Source organism: Branchiostoma lanceolatum, chromosome 11, assembly GCF_035083965.1.
Source record: "Branchiostoma lanceolatum isolate klBraLanc5 chromosome 11, klBraLanc5.hap2, whole genome shotgun sequence".
NCBI lineage: Eukaryota > Metazoa > Chordata > Leptocardii > Amphioxiformes > Branchiostomatidae > Branchiostoma > Branchiostoma lanceolatum.
Window position 1 is genome coordinate 7479522 of NC_089732.1, and position 23272 is coordinate 7502793.

The 23272-nt window shown below is 41.7% G+C and overlaps 1 protein-coding gene across 2 annotated transcripts in view; it reads left to right on the forward strand.

The window, feature by feature from the left end:
• Positions 1 to 11644, forward strand: part of LOC136444645 (neuronal acetylcholine receptor subunit alpha-2-like) — a 29028-nt gene extending 17384 nt beyond the window's left edge. Inside the window, exons 3-7 of one of the 2 annotated variants that reach the window (XM_066442311.1) lie at positions 1158 to 1202; positions 1361 to 1470; positions 9305 to 9440; positions 10170 to 10979; positions 11093 to 11644. In XM_066442311.1, coding sequence (XP_066298408.1) covers positions 1158 to 1202; positions 1361 to 1470; positions 9305 to 9440; positions 10170 to 10979; positions 11093 to 11233 — 1242 coding nt within the window. In that variant the 3' untranslated portion in view covers positions 11234 to 11644. Of the gene's footprint in view, positions 1 to 1157; positions 1203 to 1360; positions 1471 to 5516; positions 6463 to 6870; positions 7815 to 9304; positions 9441 to 10169; positions 10980 to 11092 lie in introns of those variants that run through there. The other variant, XM_066442312.1, reaches the window with a different exon arrangement.
• The last annotated feature ends 11628 nt before the right edge of the window (positions 11645 to 23272 follow it).

Below are 23272 nucleotides of genomic sequence, written 5' to 3' on the forward strand. Positions count from 1 at the left end.
TGAACTGAAAGTAATACATTTATGGTTCTGGTAAATAAGGTAAAGCAGTGTATAACCACTACATCTTCAGGACCATGGTGGAGAGAGGCATGACGCTATTTGATCGGGTTCATGCGTGCTCTGCTTGGCGTCTATATTGGGATCAGAGGTTATAAAGTAGCCCGTTTCCGACATTATGCAATATGATTTATTGCGACGGCGTGTTGTGCTTTCTCTCATATGAAGTTTGTTAATGTTGTGGATTGGAAACAAAATGCGCTGCAGGACCAGGAAACTATGCGGGTACACACATGTGATATTTGCCGTTGACGACAAATTGCGCTAAGTTTATATGTAATTGATAGTGCACGATGTCGCGTTACCTGCTACATATTTCGACAGTATTGTCCCGAAGAAAATGATATGTGCTGAAACGAAATACAAACACACACATACACACACACACACATACACACACACACATACACACACACACACACACACACACACACACGTCCTCAAAATTATACCAGCCCCTGCCTCTGCCTGTATTTTATACAATCATTCTTTACAATCTTGGAACCGTTTCAACCTAATAACCTCCAATACTTGTACCTCATCCGATATTGGTGTGGCGCAAAGTCATTTGAATTCAATCATTGCGCCTTCTTGCAGGCAATGGTCATTTGGGTATCATTTCATAAAGCTTCAGGTTCAAGGATAAGTCATTATATTCGGTGAATAGAGAAGGTATTATTATAGATTTGGTGACCTGGCTTTTACCCCACAGGGCGATGCAATCTAATGCAATTCTTTGGTTATGCATGAAATAAACTTGGAGACAAATGCTACCATTTGAAATGATCACATTAAGCAGGCGTATCTTTTATCGTGGCTGACATGCTCATGAGGCTATGTTGAACTTCAAGCCATTATTTGACAGTTTCCTTGTTATAGTTATATCTGCATAGAACTGTTGTAGAATTAATCTTACGTCAACGTTAGCGTGTCTTAGACGATTGATGATCATAGACATAATGTGGGTAGGACGCAAGTCACTGTTCATTGGACAACGTTTTCCTTGAAAATAGGTACAGAATGATGATTTAAAAAATATAGATTCAAGGGGCCTTCAACGTTTTGTTTATTGAATTCTTGTGTTTCGTCTTTCCTTTCAGGACGAAAAGAACCAAGTTTTGACGACCAGCGTCTGGCTTAGACAGGTAGGCAATCAATTAGTTAGTGATTTGTAAACTATAAATACTTCTGTCTAATGTTTAACTGCTCATAGCGAGTCTAGCGAGTGACCATTAAATAACCCATTTCACGTTGAAATGCATTCTTGGAGCCGACTGTTCTTCATTCTGCTCTACTCTAACAGGAATGGTTCGACTACAAGTTAAACTGGGAGCCGGAGGATTATGGGAATTTGACGTACATCCGGGTACCTTCAACAGAGATATGGGTCCCGGATGTTGTCCTCTACAACAAGTGAGTACCACCTTCGTGTTTTACGGCAGCGTTTTGCATGTCTTGTCTGCGTCTCCATAGAAATAGTTCCTCGAATGTTTCAAAGTTGTAGTGATCTAACATAGTGTATTCTTTACCCTTTATTTGGCATTTCTCCGCATAAAATTATAGAATTGTCAATGCCGGCCCGCTATGATGAAGTTTTGAACTTTTGAATGTTAATACTTTTTTGTGTGGATAGTCTTGTTCACGAAACCTACAATATAACAATGTTGTCCTTGATATCGGCACCCAGCTATTTTATAAAATGATGTATACGTACTTTAGATATTTTCTTAAACGCTAACAGTTTGATAAAAGAATCCACGCCATTCACAACGATATATATTAGAAAACATTTGCAGAGAATTTTGCAGAGGTCGTCAGAGATGTTTCTATCATAAGACACACTCATAGTTACAAACTCACAAAACATCACACTATTGAATGGTCCAATGGTTGAGCGTTGACCGGGTATTTTTCAGGTAGGGGCAATGAAGGTTGATTTTTAACTGTTAACTCTTCTTTCCCTTGACGATTTCATAACGATACGTTTTTAGCAACCTAATGTTTCTATAATAACAAATGTTTGTATTCAAAATCAAAAAACGTCTCGCTGGGGTATTTACTATTCAGAGCTCTTGTGCCGGTACAAGAGTTGTCCCAAGCACCTATCTATCACTGGTTCCGCTTCAGGCAGCCCGGCAGAAGTCTGTATGACTCCACAACACGCGCGGAGCGGAGCAGAGCGGAATATTAGATTCCTGGCCTCTGCCATTTACGACTAAATTAATCCGCGTGTTAATAACATCAATATGTGGCAGTAGTAACTCAAAGTCAAAGTGAAGACAGACGTGTATGAGGCTACAGCTGATCTGTTAAGACTAATGCCTCTCCTCTGGGTGGTAAATCCAACCTTTACTGTTACCAGAGGAGTAATTAAGCGCAGTAGTCGGTCATTATCTGACGATCACATGTCTCTTTGAGATTAAACTTATTTTCTATATCACTTAATAATGGATATATGCATCATGGCTGATGTGATAACATTGCAGAGATTAGAAATATATGACGTAGATATGAAATTGGAGGCTCATATTCAGATACATAGACAGCTAAAAAGGTGAAGAGATAGGCAAGATAGCACGGCTACATAATGTCTTAAAACTTTTCGTATTTATCACCGCCCATGTAATTGTTCAACAAACTTTAAGGATAAATTCAAATCAATAGCTTGTATATGAGGCTGAGCAGAGGTCCATGAGCAATTTTCAAGTAAAAGGCTACTTCAACTTGCAAAATGATTCTAACATTCAAAACTATTATTTTGGTAACGAGCTCTTCAACCTCCATGCCAGGAACATCCATGTGTCAATCAAGGGCTGGAAGATAAGTTGGGCTTATCACAGGAGTTAATGAAGGGGTGACCGTAATTATACCGCAAATAACCCCAGAATTAACTAAAAGGGCGAAAAGTGGGCCGAGTTTAATCCGAGTGGGTCTGAACCCAATCACAGGCGACCTTTGTCTAAGCCTAAACTCACATCAACATTCATTGAAGAAGAAGACATTAATCAGAATATGAAATTTTTTGCCATCATAGTTTTTCAATAAGGCATGATTGATGTACTGCGTAGCGCGCGGAGTTAATCACGGAAAGGCGAGAAAATGTCAAATTACTTAGCGATCCACCTGGAAGGTACCCCCGTGTTAGTTAGCTGAAAGTTTGACAGTCATGAAGTCTGCAGGCCAAGTCTGTATCAACTTGATATCCTTACACGTATTATACATATTCTGGCTTAATTCACGGGTAAAATTAGGAGGAGAAAAATTCTACTATTTTCTTGAAATGATCTTATTGTTATCTAAATACAAGAAAATACGGGTAAAGACAAGCTACGTTCATACAGTAATAAAACAAAACGTTATGTTGCTTAATCTTCCTAAGGTAGTAACAAAATGTCTTAGAATGGCGCTTTGGAATGCCGCTTGCCAAACCATTTAGAGATAAGCTCTAAAGCGGCATCATTTGGTGAGAAATCCGGGCGGGTCTTTTTGAAAGTGAACTCACACATGGAGAAAGAGAAATCAATAGCTGCCAAGTATGACGGGTTGTCTGAAATGAGCGAGAAAATTGGGCCTCATTCTCATCACCTTGGCGCGGTTCAGTCCAGATCTACCCTGATGGGGCATCAGGTGTGAGTGAGGACGGTGATGGGAAATCTATTGGACTAGTCTGACCTACAAACTTTAGCTTAACGGCTTAACACTTCTGCATAAGGGCACCTTTGCATTCATGATCTCCGTCCGAGCAGTGAAACACGACCGATCACAGAAATAACACATTTAGTACATTCTGTTAAACTTGAGACTGTTTGAGTGAAACAGTGCTGGCAATGTGGTCGATCACTCGCTTCTGCGTAACAGCCAGCATTTCCCACTGGGACAATTATGATAATTACAACCTATCAAATTACTAGAGTGCCACGATGGTATATTCAATAACTTAAGTTATGTAACGATCAAATGAAGCGCATCATAGTCATACACTAATTGCAAGCAAAGTTCATTAAATTGTTGATGGATGAAGCTAAATGAAGGGACGTTCATCTAAAAGTGTAACTTCTATGAAACATCTTACATAAAAGAACAAATTCTGACAGCATTGTTTTGCACGGTAGTAATAGTGTATTAACATAACGTTCCGTAGTGGATTCCCATTGTAGAGTATGCCAGAGTAGTATAAAGCATAGCCTAGTAGTTGATATGTTGTAGATCGTAACAGTAGCTAGAACTAACACATTGTTTAATGTACTCCGTATAGTGTATGTTTTATGTATGAAGTCTTTGTTCTACCTTGTCTGCTATGAGAATGTGCGTTACAAAGACATACATGTACCGTCTTCTGTTCTGTCTTTGGAGAAAGTCCATGGCTACTTCAATGGATGTTGTTTATGTCATAAATGCAATAAAAAGGAAATGGATGATTCCGTTTTTGTCGTGTCTGGTGAAAACCAACATTCCACATTTACCTACATCTTCATCACACAATAGAATCTTGCACAAAATCCGTCTCGCGTCACGTACCCATAGTTAGACTCTCGGAAGAAAATCGGAAACATTTTGAATGCTGCAAGATGTTTTTGGTCTTGAAAAGATGTGATTCTGCTAGTAGTGTTTTATTCAATCGCATATCGTTTTGACTGCTGATGTTTCATAGATGAAAAAATCGTTTCTTGTTAATCTGTATTCATGTTGTTTGTCTGTACCGTAGTGTTGTTCTGATAGATACAGAAACAACGGTCTACGTAAATGTTGTTCGTCACTCTGGAGTCTTGTGTGAGCAAGTTTTGTTCTTCGCAACAAAACAAAATAAAATGAAATAGATGGTCAAATACGTTTTTCCACAATGATTTTATTTCCAAACCAAAAACATACCCTTTAGTAGATTTGAAGTTTTTATTCGAACATGCATGCAACAGCTTTATGGAGTTTGCCTTCGGTGGCTTTATGTAAGCTCTCCAATCAAAACCTGAAAATTAAATTTATCGACCCCGTTTTGGTCCCCTCTTTAAGGCTAGGTACATACCTGCCTAGTCTTGACACATTCTATCATATCATTTCATGTTAAGTCAACACCCAGGGCTGCTCAATGACGTGCAGTGTCTTTGATTGTAAAACAATGAACTAGTCCAACACAGTCTTTGTCCATTGGTTACTTTGTTATGGTGGAACATCAGGATCCGTAGGGGCTGTGTTGGACTACACAAAGGCCCGATTTACACATGCGTTTTTGAGTCGACTTGGGATCGACTCAGGACTGTGCAAGGAGAACCTTAGGCCACTCAAGGAGAGTTTTCTAGTAGAAAAACTCCGCTTCAGCAGCCTAAAGCTCCTTGCAAACAGCCCCGAGTCGACTCCGAAAACTTGTGTGTAAATCGGGCCAAAATGTCAACTGAACGTCTGTCACCCGCCGGGTCACAGGTGTTCTTCAGAGACTGCCATTCATTGAGTAACCTCTTTTCCAGCGCCGACGGAAGCTTCGACGTCGCTGCGAAAACTCGTGCCCAGGTGTTCTATGACGGCCGGGTGCGCTGGATCCCGCCTGCCATCTACAAGAGCTACTGTTACATCGACGTCCGCTTCTTCCCGTTTGACCAACAGAACTGCTCCATGAAGTTCGGCACGTGGACTTACGATTTCACGCTGGTAGACATGACACTGTGGGAGAACGCCATGGACAGAGCGAACTTCCGGGAGTCCGGGGAATGGATTGTGATAGACGCTCCTGTCTACAGACATGTTGCCGACTACGCCTGTTGCCCTCCTTACGTAGATGTCACAGGCTACCTAGTCATACAGCGGCTCCCCCTTTTCTTTACCGTGAACTTGATCGTACCATGTGTGCTCTTCTCCTTCATCTCCCTATTTGTTTTCTACCTCCCTTCTAATTGTGGCGAGAAGATAACGCTGAGCATTTCTGTCCTGCTGTCATTGTCTGTGTTCCTCCTGGTCATCTTTAACACCATCCCGTCCACTTCATTGGCTGTACCGTTGATTGGAAAATACCTCCTCTTCACCGTAACCATGGTAGCGACGTCAATCACAGCTACAGTGTTCGTATCGAACATTTACCACCGCTCGGGCAGCACCCACGACATGTCCGAGTGGGTCAGAGTCGTATTTCTGCGCTGGCTTCCCGGGATACTTTGCATGAGGCGACCCGGGGACGAAGCTTCCATCGAGAGAGATCTTCACATGTCTCTCCCGGATCTTGAGGAGACGAAATTGGCCACGGCTCTTCAGTACGTCAAGATGAGGCGGATGAGAGCAAGACGACAAACCGGTGAAGAGCAGGAGGAATATCAGAAGTGTCCCGTAAGGACTATAGAAGCACCGGAGGAAGCCAGGCCGGCGCTAGAGGGGCTGGAGTACGTCACAAGTTTCCTGAAGAGACAAGATAAATGTGATGCGGTGAGTTAACAATCATCTATAAATCAGCTGTAACGACAAAAGTCTTTCAATACATACAATTTACCAAATGGAAAGGCACAGTCATTATGAAACATTTCAAAAGTACCAAACGACGTTATGTGATAGAGCCTATCGTTATGCATGTCTTTACCACATCAACAGATGATACACAGTATTTGTTTCTCCTAACCGATGTTTTCATGACGATAGAAATTTGGTATGACCATGGACAGTCAGTACTATAAATAGTGTGATTAAAATCAGTAAATTCTGTCATATCAAGTTATCTAATTACTACATTTGAAACGTGTCATCAATGAATCTATGTTACAGAAATACTACCAATATGATTGTCATATTTCAACGTCGTAATTAGCTTTATATCCAAAACGTTCTCTTTCTTCATAGTTGGAGGAGGACTGGAACTACATCGCCATGATCATAGACCGGATCTTCCTGTGGGTTTTCTCCGTCGTCTGTCTCTTGGGAACCGGCTGCATCTTCCTCGAACCCTTCGTCACGGAGAACAAGGCAACTCCGGCGTGATACCAACATCACAACTTCGTACAAGGAAACAGCAGAACGATACCATCCCCGTCTTTAACGAGAGCAACTATTGTACATGAGTCGATGTTATATTTGTAAACAAGACTTGTAAGCCTTTAAGCACCGTGTATGCTCAATGGCACAGGGCAACGTGAGATAATATGACCATAATACGCAGAGTTTTTTGGGAAAAATAACACACGTTCATTTAAGTTTTGCTCTGTCCTCCAAGTTTACAACATAGCCAAGTTCTTTGTAACGTACATTCCAAACCTTCTATAGAAGAGAGCTACGTTACTGCAAGTGTCACTATGTCCGGGAGTAAGGTAGATGGTGTGATGTCCAGAGGTGCTTCTGATTTGTATGTAAGTTTAGAAATAGAGAGGTATATTTTTAGAATAACTCGCAGCATAGAGCTATGTTTGTACAACAATGTAGACTTTGTAGGTAATGCTTGCAGTGCGTATCACGGTACCAGTGATTTCACCCTCATTGTACGAAATGACAACATTTCTTAGATATTGTAAATATTAACAATATTTCTGTGTTAAGTTTGATAACTACTCTTGTGGTCAAGTCGGAGGTCTGATCACATCACAGTACAATCAAGTACAGCTATCTAAAAGTTTAAAAACATCCTATGTATATATTCAAATCGTTAGCAAAGTTAGACGATAACCTGAAATGCGGTGCTGCACCTTATTTTTGTGTGTCATTGAAAATACTGACATTGCGTACTAAGAGAGGGAGTTAGAGTTTATTGGACTACAATGAAATGGATGTACAATAAAGAAATTACTGTTCAATGTTGTTTTGATGTAACCAGCACTGAATAAGCTTTATGGCAGCATGATAGAAAGAGTCCCTTTAATCAGCTAGTACGGTAGTCAATGAAGGTTGCCATAAGATAGTCAATGTGTCCCAGGTAATATGCCTTTTAGGCTAACAAATAACTAGAACAAAGCTAGACAGGCCAAACCACAGATTAACGCCCACCGCTCAGTTAAAGGCAACCCAAGCAATATTAGGGCCAGAAAATTGAATTTTGAAAGTCAATTTATATAATAATTTCTACACATGATTAGTTCAAACAACACTATCACAATGATGCAAAAAGCCACGTCCATGATGCAAAAATATGGCTTCGTTGTAATGTGAGAACTGAACATCATCACCGAGTTTTTTGTAGGCTCGCGAAACTAATGGGATTATCGTATGGCATGTTTTTGTACGGTTTTAAGATGCTCAAAGTATGAAGTTGTTACACAAATGTGCTAGACAGTGTTAGTAAATGTCACTATAATAAAGATTTCAGCATTTTTTTGATTCCCATTTTTCGGTCCCTACTATTGCTTTGGTTGCCTTTAACCATAGATCTGATGCTGATATATTTCGTCATTGATTTCCGGTCTTTAGTGATTAGGTGTCCGGAGCTCTATGGAAGGACCCAGGTGTGGGAGGGAAAAACGTGTCAAAATAGATCGAAACCGAGCGGACTAATTATGACCAAACCCAACACCGTTCCTGCGAAAACCTCCCCTTTTCATCCATACAATCATTAGCTTTACGCAGTGGTTTACCTGCTCAAAGTTTCAGCATGGACATCGAAATACACAACCTCTATAATGAGTCTGCAGTTTCTAACATATGTCTAAAATTGTTACGGGTTTTACTCACATTGGTTTAAAAAAACACGATTTTGAAGGACAGGCATTTTCAAATTTATTCATAAACACAAATATAAACAGACATTGATATACACAAAGCACCCCTTTGCAGTTCCATTGAATAAGCCATAACAAATAGATAAATTCTAATACAGAACGCAACAAAAGTCAAAATAAAAGTAGTTACTCAAGCTTTAGATTATACCCCGATCCTTCCGAGTTATTTTGAGGTATGAGATATTTTGCTTATAATTAAAAGGACTCAAAATTCAACCTTTGAGAGCTAGAGGCTTTCGACTGAAAAATAAAAAGCTTACCTAACAAAATAAATATATTCTTAAAGAGTAATGCATATGTAAAAAGATCTCCGAAAATGACTTTAAAGACTTTAACTGTAAATCTAAACCGATTTCCTGAATAACTATTCTTGCACTTTTCTCCAGATACGGACAATTTCAAAAGCTTTTGAGACATCGACAGAAGACCACATACCTGGAAGGGATTAAAACAGCGTGGGGTTCTAAAATTCTAAAATCAAGCCTAGAACTAATAAATATGATACTAGTATATCGGTACAAATGAATAAACAACAGGCTAAAACACACATCGTAATCACTTCTTTATTCTAGTGCTGATGGTAAGTTCGAGGTGACGTCATACACTCGTGCCCAGGTGTTCTATGACGGTACGGTACGCTGGGTTCCGCCTGCCATCTACAAGAGCTACTGTTACATCGACGTGCGCTTCTTCCCGTTTGACCAACAGGTAAGTATGCCCCCCCCCCCCAGGTTAAAATACATACATTAGTTACATTCCACCAGATGCTGGCTGAAAGAAGACGCTCACAGCATTAAGCCGACTCAACCAAACAAACTCCTGGAAATGAACTCTGAACTGCTTCTTGAGCACTTTTTAATGCACTTTTTGTTTTGTAATTTTTGTCTGTGCAGTATGTGTCCTAGTCTATATAGACTAACTGATTGATTGATTGACAGTCGTTGTAAGCTACATGTCCAATACACTGGGATCTTCCGAAAATCATTATAGGTTCCTGGTGCTAGTAAAATCGTTAATAGTCCTGTCTGTTTATAGTGACCATTCAAATGAGATGAAGACAATTCACAATAGGAAGGTGGCCAATATAAACAGGAGTCTTAATGCTTGAGTATATGGCTAAGGGACCACCAGAAAGTGGTCACAATGACCAAGGTACTTATACAGAGGTAGTCACTAGTACAGGTTTGACAGTGTGAGTGTATGAAAGTATAATTATTAGATATACATAACATACCGCCACCCTGAAAAGATACGTCCAAACAGATCTCCAACCGAAATAACTTCCCCCACGGTATAATGCACTGTATATCTAAACTATGCATACCTGGGGGCGCTGCACTAGTGATCTCTCAAACACACTGTTTTTGAAAATTTGTGGATTTCTGTAACCCGGCGGATTAATGTTCATGGTTGTTATCACATAATCTTTTGTCCCAGAACTGTTCGATGAAGTTCGGCACCTGGACATATGACTACACCCTGGTGGACATGATTCCCTGGGGGGACCGGAAGGTGAACAGAGACGACTTCCGGGAGACAGGCGAGTGGGTCATCATAGACGCTCCTGTCTACCGCCACGTGGAGAACTATGAGTGCTGCCCACCCTACGTGGATGTCACAGCATATCTAGTCATACAGCGACTCCCGCTATTCTTTACCATCAACCTCATAGTTCCCTGTGTTCTGTTTTCCTTCATTTCCCTCTTTGTCTTCTACCTGCCGTCACGAGGTCAGAAGATCACGCTAAGCATCTCGGTCTTGCTCTCCATATCTGTGTTCTTATTGGTCATTTTTAACACAATACCGTCCACGTCATTTGCCATCCCTTTGATTGGCAAGTACCTGCTTTTCACGGCGACTCTCGTGACTTTGTCTATTGTGGCCACTGTGTTTGTGCTAAATGTGTACCACCGCTCGGGCAGCACCCATCAGATGCCGCCTTGGGTGCGGATGATCTTCCTGCAGAAGCTGCCCACGATGCTGTGCATGCGGCGGCCCAGGAGTAAGGGGAAAGAATCCGACATCAACGGGTCTCAGACGGAGCTGGAGGAGAACAAGATTGCCACGGCCATCAAGTACGTCAAGCTGAGGCGTCTGCGGATGGCGGGCAGGCGGGTGGAGGAGAAGGAGGAGGACTACGCCGGGTTCAACACGAAGACTGTGGAGGCACCGGAAGAGGCCAAGCCCGCACTGGAGGGACTGGAGTACGTGGCCAGCTTCCTGAAACGTCAGGACAAGTGTGATGCGGTGAGCCTCTTGAATTAATCACATCTTTGAACTCCAAAGGTCACATACAATAGGTAAAGATTGGAAACGTGCAGTGTGTAGATGTTTCAGTTTTGTCTATCTTCTTCCCATAGCTGGAAGAGGACTGGAAGTACGTGGCGATGATCATAGACCGGATCTTCCTGTGGATGTTCGTCTCTGCGTGTCTGGTGGGGACCTGCAGCATCTTTATAGAACCCTGGATGCAGGACGACATACACGGAGCCGACAACTGACGCACAAGCCCCCGTACATACCTCGTACGACAAGTTTACGATAATAGATTGTCGTGGCTGTGTCGTGCAGAATTAAAATGTTTTCTGACTGAAAAGGCTGTCGTTGATCCTTGTCGACGCGACGGTCTATTCTGTCATAGCCGTCACTCAACAACAAAATGTATGACGTACCGATACGATAGGATGGCGTAGTTTGGGACAATGGACGACATTTACACGGAGGCCATCAGTTGAAGTATCTGATTCATCTTCTAATGCAACTCACTATAAAAAATATCCAAGACGTCTTGATAAGGGTGGCGCTCATTTCCATTTCTGTAGCCCTTGGGCCACACATTTGTGCAAGTCACTACAGCAGGGGGCAGGTCCACTGGTAGTGATGTGTGTTTAACAACCATACTTTCCCAAATGCCGAGAAAGCAGTATGGCTAGAGAGGCAAGATCTAAATCATTGCTATCGGTAAAGCACATTTTGAGGTCCTAGACTCCTGCATAATAGCAGGTTTTTGAAGTTAATCATGGCCATGTTATTCCTGATATGCAAAGTATACATTAGCTACATTTGATAAAAGTAAGATATCCTACTGGTATTTACTGGCCATTTTTAAATAAAGGTATGATTCTACTGAGCTGCGGCTGTATAGTGCATGTAATTAAAATTACCGGTCGGCCATACTAAATTCCAGGTTACTGCATGGAACACGTAATTTTATCTATATAAGCTCCAAGATAGCGACTGTGGCGGCAAAATGTGTGATTCTTGCTCACTAAAGTGAGAATGGATCCGGAGTGCTGTAAGATATCACCAGGTGTCTTGTATGCAAGTACATTTGAACATCTGCTACATATGTATATCGTTGATGTGATTGATGTCATATTGGGGAAATTCTAGCATGTCCAGACAGGGTTTCTTGTTCGGTAGTCATATTAGAGTTTGATAATGTGTACTGCATAATCCACCCCATATAGAGTTTCACAAATAAACTGTCTTGTATTAAGCAATTGGATGTTTGTCATCAAATTAGTGATATTGCAAAAATCTATCTGAAGAACTGGTCGGATAATCTTTGAAAAAGAATAACTACAAGACGCAACTGAGCTAAAATACTTGTTAATATATATTATAGAGATAAGACAAAATGTCCATCCTGTGTTAGCTATCTCGCATACAATTTACATATTTTGTATAGCGATCCCTACAAGCGTATTACACAACAAAGGAGGTTCCCTGTTCATTATGACAATCCTACGAAAACATCCGGATATCCCTTAAAACTATACTTTTGTTAATATTGCATGTTGACGTCTTAAACGTTTGGTATGTAAAACTGCATAGTTAACTGCGTGATGTTTTCATTGCCTTTCTTAACCAGGAACCTCAGTGTGTCAGGACTGTCCTGGTCTTCCCATGACTCAATATCGAGCACGTCGCCCTCTAGCGATTCTTTCCGGTATAACACCTCCACGATCTTTAGATCGTAATTAGCAAGGTCTCCTCTGAGGACAGAATACGCCCCGCTTCTTGCTCCGAGAGTCGCGCAGTCCATACAGTACCAGAAGTAGGATGCTTGGTTGGTGTGATGATAGCTGTCAGTATCCCTCGGAGCCACTACTTCGGAGTATCGGAAGGACTTTGTGCTTTTTGGCACATCGAAGACCTGAACCGTCGGTGGGCGCGGCACCGATGACGTCAGATAGGAATACCTCTCCTTCAACCAATTAGGAATTGGCTCTGGTATGCGTTTGATAGCTGAAACATTGACTCTTTGAAAGATTCCCTTTACCATCAGATCATTGGTGGAGGAATCTCGAATTTCTTCCACGGTCACCCAAGAAGTGTTGCCAAGTGAGCATAACTTCACAGTAGCTGTAGTTCTCTTACCAGGTGCAAGGTGGCGATAATAGGATGGCAGGAACTCGAAACGTTGACCTCGCGTGAAGACCAATTTGAAGGCAGGTTCATTCTTGGTTTCTGCCGGCGGCTGGAAGAAGTAACGGTTCCCTAACAGGTACGAAATCTCCGACATCTGGCAGGCGATAGTCCCCATAGGAACTCTGGCTATTAGTGAAAATATGCCAAATTCGATTAAAAGTTACATAACACAGCATACAACAACATAGCTTATCATATCAATATACATGTATAACAATTGCTGTCCAGGCTGTCGGATACCATTTGTGGCTCATTGTGCTTCACGATTATATGTATGTTTCACCTTCAGGGATACAAGTTGGACATTCTAATTCTAGTAAAAGAATACTAGATTGTTCTCGGTACAAACTAACACATGTGAAATCTTTTAATAAACCATGAAAGCTGTTAGAAAAGTCGTCCAAAATGTTTTTGGGTTTTGTCTCATTTCAAAATTTGGTGTGACATGAAGCTTCAGGGAACATACAAAAAGACCAAGGAGGTGTTCTTTTTTTAGCCTCCTTGAAAAAAAAGGACCAATTCCAAATGAACAATTCTAAACACAACTTCAACTTCACATGTTTCAAAAATGACAACAAGACAGGATAATCAAACACAACAGTTTGTGTCTCATGCACTTTTCCTCTCTTACCTAACTTGTCAAAATCCCACGGTTGGAACACGTGATTGTAGCTGACGGTGTCCTTACTGATGACGTTTATTCCTGGTAACGTCCAGTCTGTGAAGCGGAAAGAAATTAAACTGTCGTTTTATCATAATACATGAAAGGAACCTTTCATAGTTTCAGTAATTACCATCCTTACATGTACACCTTCCCCGGATTTTACATGTGTCGAACAGCAGGTGAGTTTGTACGGCAGCGTTCTTCATCCATATGTCGTGATGTTTCAAGTATGGAAAACTGAAATTGACATCCAGGAAAAAAATAAAACTTGGAGTCACCTGTGGCCGAAGTGCGAGTATTTACCCGGTACGGCACGACGTTAACTGGTTTGTGGCGGGGTCCTTTGTACAGATGGCCGAGCACTGCCCCCAGTCTTCTGCCTGCCGCTGACTGCATGTTTTCTTCGAACCTTTCCTGTGTGTTGAATAAGAGACGTGTTTATATTCGCTTGATTAGGACGGGGGGGGGGGGGGGGTATCGAGAGGCATACTTCCGAAACGTTTTGTTATGTCTTCGACAAGACTTTGGACGTGTTGGTAGATGGAAGGACTAGGAACAGTGTTTGTGACTTTGCAAGGAGATTGGTGTGAAGACAGGCACGTGTACATGGAACAACAGTAAAGCCACTTCCGCATGCATATCGACTAGTTGTAATAGGACTTATAACAGGTCATATGAGCGACCAGTCTGGCAGCATAACTGGTACACGCCCCCTCCCACTCAGCCACGTTTACGTCGCTGCTGACGTAGAATGTAACTTGTGATTTGGAGATAGTATGAAAAGGCCTACAAACCTCTCTTTCTTGTGTCCAGCAAACTACTTTACCTACGCGACGTGACACGCACAGGAATCACGTACAGAAGGGTCAAAGTTGACGGACTATCCCAGCATAGGGGGGGGGGGGGGGGGTAGGATACATTCATGCTCATTTAGATACTTTTCTTCGGAACACTTATTCATTTTAATAGTATGAGTATAATATTATTCTGTTATGACGAGGGAAAGGCTGAGAAACATTAGGGTAAGTGGGGCGCGTTATATACACTTGCTATTCCTGTAAGTTTGATCCGTGTTTCTGTTGTCAGTTTTGTTTTGTATCTGTGGCATTACGACAAAGCTTCAAGCTTAAGTAATAGTTCCACCACAAAACATGTATATACAAAAGCAGGATTAAGCACAAAATAAGCGTAAATGAATACAAAATGTTAATAAAATATGATAAAACCATGCCAAAAATAATACCATATGACAAATATTGATATATTCCCAGCTGGAGCGAACATTCCTGCACGACTGGATTGGTCAACTGAAATCACTCACTGAAAAGAACAGAATTATATATATTATTACATTTGACAGAATGAAGTTCAACTGACAAGGTGGTGGATCACGTGACCGGCTCTTATGACGTCATTGCCAGACGAATCATCACCTTTTGGTAGGTGTTACGGGAGGCAGCTTCTCAGCTCCATCTTAACGTAAGGAGATTTCTTTTAAGAAAGTAAAGGATTTTGATGATAAAAAAAGGATATATCTCACGTAAAAGGAAATCAAAGTTCGAGGGAAAAAAATAGTGGCAAAGTAGCACTGTATGTATATGTCTGTCATTGGCAGGAAGTAATGAATATGTGTTAGATGCAGCTTTAATTTGCAAAAGAACAGCATGACTCAAGTCTGCAAAACTGCGTTTTACCTCACAGAAGGGGAGGAGATGAACTTTTGACTTATTCATATCCGACAGCAGACAAAGCCACGTGAGAAGAGATTGTCATAGCAGTGATGTAACGCCCACCGCGCAATCTCAAAGAGAGGTAGACAATTAGGCTTGAACTATCTTGTTTTTCTCGACTGCGCCATCACAGGAGGTTTTGAGGCACAGATGCAGACGTGACGTTTGTTTCTTACAGGCTTCGATCGAGCTTCTGCTTTCGAAGGTATGTAAATGATTAAGTATTAAATTTAATTTCTTTATGGAAATAGCAGATATGTAAACACAGCTCATTGAACACATCCATGTTTCAACTGAAATAAAACCTGGCTAAGCTGAAAATATAAGGTGTCAGAGACCAAATCTGCTGAAACAGGCTATGTATGCATAAAGGTTTCAAGTGCTCAGTGCCATGTATGTTTAGAAGCGAAGTAGCCCCTTTTTCTCATCATGCCAACTCTGTGCATAAAATTTATGTTTGTTATGAATACAGTACTCTTCTCAGTTTCATAAGAAGAACAAATCATTCCTGTTGCATATTTTGAATCTAAATCGTGTTGTTCCATTTCCAGCAGATCAGAGGATCTAGGAAGGGGGGCTTCTACTGACAAAATCTAAGTCCGATCTCCAGATTAAGGGTGTGTCAAGAGAATCTTAAGAACCGTCATCACAGGCCCGAGATCACCCTCCAGACAAGAGCAGGGGCAACGTTGTGCCCGGCGAGTGCCGTACCTATCAATTGTCAGGCTGTCTAATTGGTATTTGGTTGGACTGAACTAAAGATACAATTGAATGCTGTACTCTACTAGCGGCATAAGATCGTGATTATACTGTGAACAGAAATTAGGGTAGATGTAGTACAATAATACAAAACTGTGTAGTCGATAGTAAACCAGTGTTTCCTTCCCTGACAAAATGCTCTCTTTCAACGTTTTGTCCCTGAAGGTAAACATGCAACACCGCTTCATGTCATCCAGCATGGTTGTCGTCCAGGTTGTGATCCTCACTCTGATAAATGTGTCGCATAATTGTGAAGCATCAGCACTTTCACAACTGCTCTCTAGAGGATGTGACGTTCAAAATTGGAACAACAATTATTTTCTTCGGCTACATCATTCCCTTTTACCCCGAATATATTGTGACAACAGAGGCTTAACGAATGTTCCGAAAGATCTGCCCTCAAACCTCTTTTGGCTTCAGCTTCCTAATAACGCCCTGACCACGTTTCCTTGCATGGCCCTGCCCTATTTGAATAATATGATCTTAAAAAACAATAGAATCAATTACTTCCCTTGGAATTGTCTGAAGAACATGCCCAGCCTAGTTCATTTGGATTTGTCACATAATCAGCTCTTCTGTGTCAACCTCTATCCTGTGAAGACTTTCCTGCCCAAGTTGAAAAGGGTGGACGTTTCCTACAATAACCTAAAGACATTGTCTCTCTGCGATGTTGGGTGGGACGAGTATGCACCAAATGGACTCCATTTACAATACGAACCTGTCATAGCGGGTAACCCTTTCCACTGTGACTGCAACATAACTTGGATCATTGATGCCGCGATATTTGCGGAAACGTGCCGAAATAAAACGTCACAGTTATGCGCAGATGTCCTCAGGAGACAGCCTGTTGCACGCGACATGCACAAAGAGCAGTCTTTGTACCGCTGTAAAACACCTCCTAAAGTAGAGAATATAGAGCTCCACAGACTGAATGAATACATCTCAGGATGTTATGCAGTCTGGGATCCGAGAGGTGAGACTAGTAGCATCTATGCAGGCGAGCCCTGTGATCCTAACAGGCTCTGTCCAACAGAACGTCAGAACATTCGTCTCCCTGACGTCATCACTTCGTCCTTGTTGTCACTAACAACCAGAAGTTTGGAACTATCAGTAGAGGTAGAGGCGAGTGAGAAGTCCCAAAAGCGGCAGACTGAGATATATCAGACGTCCCAAAAGACTGAAGATACCTTTAGCGTCTCCAAAGGTGTCCTGGTAGCAACAAGGGCCATCAGTAAGATGGCAACTGTATCAGAAACCCCACAGTCCCTGGACAAGTCAACTCCACACCCGGTTGCCATGACACCATGGGTGCCGATGGTTGTTGGAGTGACCAGTCTTGTTTGTATGATGATTTTAGCTGTATATTCAGCAATGGTCAGGAAACAACCCGATGACACTAACCCCCCGCATGGCTCCGTAAATAACATGGCGGCTGGCTTAGCTGTAAACAACATTGTCAATCAAAACGACCAGGCTGGTTTATCTGCTGACATTGCCCAGGTTAATGATCAGGAAGGCTGTAGGAATGATCCAAACGCGGAGGCGGAGTCCTGCACGCAGGAAACTCAGCCTGACAGTATAGAACCTTATGCAGAGGCGTTTGGCTACGAAGTACCTCAATATGGTCTTGGGGATGTTCAAACGGGTGGGAAAGACCGCTGTGACAAAACAGACCACATTAGCACAGGTCCAGATACACAGGCCTCTGAACTTTTTCCGAGGATGAAGTCTTTGCAAAGATAGAACCATATGCTACATGTCCGTACACAGGAGATGGTGCATCTCTGGGTAAAGATGAATAAACCGTTATTAAAGGAGGCCTGCATGCTCGTTTACATGAATCATAGTCAGCCGTTTTGATTCCATGTAATTCGTAGCCGGACCGCTCAAATTTGAACGTAATCGGTGCATTTTGCGTCAAGACTAATGAGGGGCTGAGTTAACCTAAGCCAATTCGGCCTGCCCAATTTTACACCGAATCGCATAACCACTGCTTTCCTGAATTTAGTGTGGGTCCCCATTAAACCTTACGTCAACCCCCTCCCCCCAAAGAGAGTAAAAAAGACACGATAGAAATATTAGTCTAGGAAACAAAATGGCCCTTTATCTGCACAGCAGATGAAGATATGAACTACTGAATTATTCATATCTGACAACAGTCAAAGTCACGAGAGAAGAGATTGTCATGGAAATGATGACACACCAACCGAGAAATCTCAAAGAGAGGCAGACAATTAGGATGTAAAGATCTTATTTTTCTCGAGTACGCCATTACAGGAGGTTCTGTGGCACAGCAGCAGGCGCTTGTATCTCACAGGTGTACCTTATGCTTTCGAAGGTATGGAAATTATTCAGAATAGAATTTCATTGTGGAACTACCAGATATGTAAACACAGCTCTTTGAACACTTCATTGTTCAACTTAGGACAGTATGGACATGAAACCTGGTTAAGCTGAAATAAGGTGTCAGAGACCGTGAATTCTGCTGAAACAGGCTATGTATGCATAAAGGTTTCAAGTCCTCAGCGCCATGTCTTTATAGTGGCTAAGTCGCCTCCTTTTCTTATCACCATGCCCAGTCAGTGCATAGAACTCACGATTGGGATAAATGTAATACTTTTCCCTCAGTCTTATATGAAGAACAAAACATAATGAAATCTGCGCATATCTGGAATCTAAACCGTGTCACGGTTCCAATTCCAGCAGATCAGAGGGAGGAATCTAACAAGTCCGGTCTCCAGTTTTTGCAGGGGCAACTTAAGAACCGCCATCATACGCTTGAGATCACCCTCCAGACAACGGAACAACGTTGTGCCCGGCAAGTGCAGGGCCTATAAATTGTCAACAGGCTGGCTAACCGGTATTTGTTTGGACTGAACTATACAATTGCATGGTGTACTCTACTGATGACATAAGACTGTAGTTTTATCGAACAGAAATTGGACTCAATGTAGAACTAGTACAATAATATAAAACAGTGTTTGTGAATAGTGTTGCCCAGTTCCGGATAAAATACTTTTTATGCGTTTTTTCACTAAAACATAGCATGACACAAAATACTGCATGTCATCCATTATCAATGTCGTCCAGGTTGTGATCCTCACTCTTATGAACGTACCGCAAAACTGTGAAGCATCAGCACTTTCACAACTGCTCTCTAGAGGATGTAACGTTCAAAATTGGCACAACAATGCTTTCTTTTGGCTACCTTACTCTCGTTTACCCCGAATATATTGTGACAACAAAGGCTTAACGAATGTTCCGAAAGATCTGCCCTCAAAACTCTTTTGGCTTCAGCTTCCCAATAACGCCCTGAAGAAGTTTCCTTGCATGGCCCTGCCCTATTTGAACAACATGATCTTAAAAAACAATAACATCAGTTACTTTCCTTGGTATTGTCTGAAGAACATGCGCAGATTAGTTCATTTGGATTTGTCACATAATCAGCTCTTCTGTGTCAAGCTCTATCCTGTGAAGACTTTCCTGCCCAACTTGAAACGGGTGGACGTTTCTTACAATAACCTAAAGACGTTGTCTCTCTGCGATGTTGGGTGGGACGAGTATGCACCAAATGGACTCCATTTACAATACGAACCTATCATAGCGGGTAACCCTTTCCACTGCGACTGCAACATAACTTGGATCATTGATACCGCGATATTTGCGGAAACGTGCCGAAATAAAACGTCACAGTTATGCGTAGATGTCCTCAGGAGACACCCTGTTGCACGCGACATGCACAAAGAGCAGTCTTTGTTCCGCTGTAAAACACCTCCTAAAGTAGAGAATATAGAGCTCCACAAATTGAATGAATACATCTCAGAATGTTATAAAGTCTGGGATCCGAGAGGTGAAACTAGTGTACTTTACACAGGTGAGCCCTGTGATCCTCATAGTTCCTGCCCCATAGGTCAGGCCCTTCGTCCCTCTGACGTCATCGCTTCGTCCTTGTCGCCACTAACATCACTGACTTCAGTGTCATGGAGTGAGGAACCGAAGAAGTTGCAACAGACTGACATATATGAAATATCTCTTAAAGTTTCTAAAAGTGTCTTGTCAGCAACTAGAACGTCCTATCAGGTAACAGACTTGAAACTAGGATACAATGCTCACTCTGAAATCGCGACAGAAACGTCAGAGAATAAGGAGACGTCCTCTCCTCAAACCGTTGCCATGGCGTCAGGCTGGGTGGTGACTGGATCAGTAGTTGGAGTGAGCGTTGTAGCCTGTGGTTTGGCGTTAGTTGTCTATTGTGCATTGGCTAGTAAACAACCTGATAACGCTAATGTCTTTCTTGGTCGCGTAAACAACATGGCGACTGGCCAACTTGTAAACAACGTTACTTATCACCAAGCCACCGTCAGTCAGATCCAAAAGGCTGATGATCAGGAAGGCTGCAACCATGGTCTAAAATCGGACACGGATTACTACGTGGACGAAACTACGCCTGATGAAATTGAACCGCATGTCTTTGACATACCTCAATATCACATCGGTGAAGAAACGGGAGGTAAAACCACTCTTACGAAAGAAGAAGCTATCAGTACTGTAATCGGTACAGATGCACAGGCTTGTGATCATACCGGCCACAACATTCCTGATGACGACACGGTTGTTAGTCGGCGGACAAAGGCAAAATCAGATACGGAGTCCTGCATGAACACGATTGAACCGTATGCGAGGTCGCCTTATGTTTTTGACGTACCTCAATATCATATTGGGGAAGTTGAAACTGCAGGTAAAACCAGACGTAAGAGCAATGAATGTATCAGCACTTTAACTGGTCCAGATAAACGGGCCTGTGAAACTACCTTCTCTAAAGTTCCCAATGAAGACAAAGTTGATCCTCCTTCGCCAAAGTTAGATAATGATCAGTCCCTCATCATACACGATACTACACCCAACACGATTGAACCTTATGCAAAATCAGGTAATGTTTTGGACGTTTATCAATGTGAACATACAGGTCACAGTGGAGATAGTTCTAATGCATACAGAATGGATGACGTTGAGTCGAGTGCTCGCTCATCTGTCTATTCATCGGGAGAGGTGCAGCAAAACACGCCCACTTAATATTCTCAAAACTCTGTAATTCCCCTGCATTCTCTCAGTTGTCAAATATTGTTCTTTTCTCGGAAATGTATACACCTTGGGAGTGAAGCCAAAAACGTATGTAAACCAGTATCATGCAATAATGGAGTGATAACTCAGAAAAGATGATACAATGTGATTTTTTGAAGGATGTGTATGTGCATGTATGTAGTAATCAACGTTTAGTTTACAAAGCCTGAACTGTAATGTGTATATGATACAAGCACACAATGCTACGAGAATTAAGTGACCAGTAAATGTGTCATAGTTGTGTAAATGCAGATGCCCAGCGGACAATACGGTATCTATGTAACAACTGAAGATTCCTGCACTAGCCACTAAAGTGAAGAGTGTTAAATGTTACTGGTATTGGGTGTTTTGGAAGTGTGGACATATAAACTGCACGGCACATTGTGGATTCCAACAGTTGACACAGAGAATAGCTTTTGTGCTTTCAATGAGTGGCTTTGGAACGCTTAGTATTTAGTATGTAATTGCATGACATAGTGTGCTATGTTAAGTAGTCATGCTCTGGAGTTACTGTCATTGGTTAACTGTTGTAACTACCTCTCGATGTAACACACACTAACTTTACTTGCCAGATTTGTTATGCTAGATCGAACCACATATTATGAAACACACCTTTGTAACACCAACCGTTGCTTAAAGTTTGCCAGTGCCAAGTCTCCTATTTGTTTGTTTGATTTTAGCAAGTTCTGTTTGGCAACAGTTCTTAGAAGAACGAATGCTTCAGAATACGAAGTCGAGCACATTGTAGTTGCTGACTCAGCAACAGTGTTTTGTGATAAGACGATGTAACGCATAGTCATGGTCATGGTCATATAAACGATACTTGTTTTCTGTTTGTAAGAGAGTGAAGAAAAGTGTTCAACATTTAGGAATTAGAAGTGGTTCAAAATATATCGATAAGGACATAACCTTTTTTGGCCAAAAATGCCTCGAGGTTCCAACTCAGTTTAGGAGTTGCAAGACTTTACTGCACTCAAAACTGAATAAACATTCGTGCACGTGCAGATTGGTCTACTCGCTCTACTGTAATCAGTTACACTGACGCTATAGAAACAAATAGCTTCAGTAAGATCACTTTTATATAATCAATCTTCCCACGCACAGAAGTTATGAGTAACAGTACAGTTCTCTGACAGAGTAAAAAGATTGGTGCACGTGTACATCTCTAATCAACCATGTACTGAAACTGTGGCTGGGTTTACACATGCGTTTTCGGAGTCGTTGAGTCATACCAATATCCAAGTAACCCGTAGGTGAAACTCTTTGGGGCGCGTTTAAGAGTTACAAGACTGTACTGTACGTAAAACTAAATAAATAGCCGTGCACGTACAGATTGGTCTACTGTAGTCAATCACCCTCGCACAGACTTGATCAGTAAGATCACTATTGTATAATCTTCCCACGCACAGAAGTGATCATGAACTTTACTCACTTCTGTGTTCTCCGGCAACTTAAAAAGATTTCTGGTCATCTCTAATCAACGAAAAAATATGATAAAACAATGCAAAAAATACCATATGACAAATAGAGATATATTCCCAGCTGGAGTGAACATTCCTGCACGAGTGGATTGGTCAACTGTAATCACTCACACACTGACTAGGGTAGAATTGAGAAAATGAAGTTCAACTCACAAAGTGGTGGATCACATGACCAGCTCTCATGACGTCACTACCAGACTAATATCACCTTTTCTGGTTTGAAAAAATGATGACCTCTTGTCTTTGAAATAGGATTTTTCTGACTCAGCAAAACAGAAAAATCGTCTGAATTTTAAACGATTTCTCTGACATCTGTGCGAGTTGATGTAATGCTGTTGTCATCTGCTATAG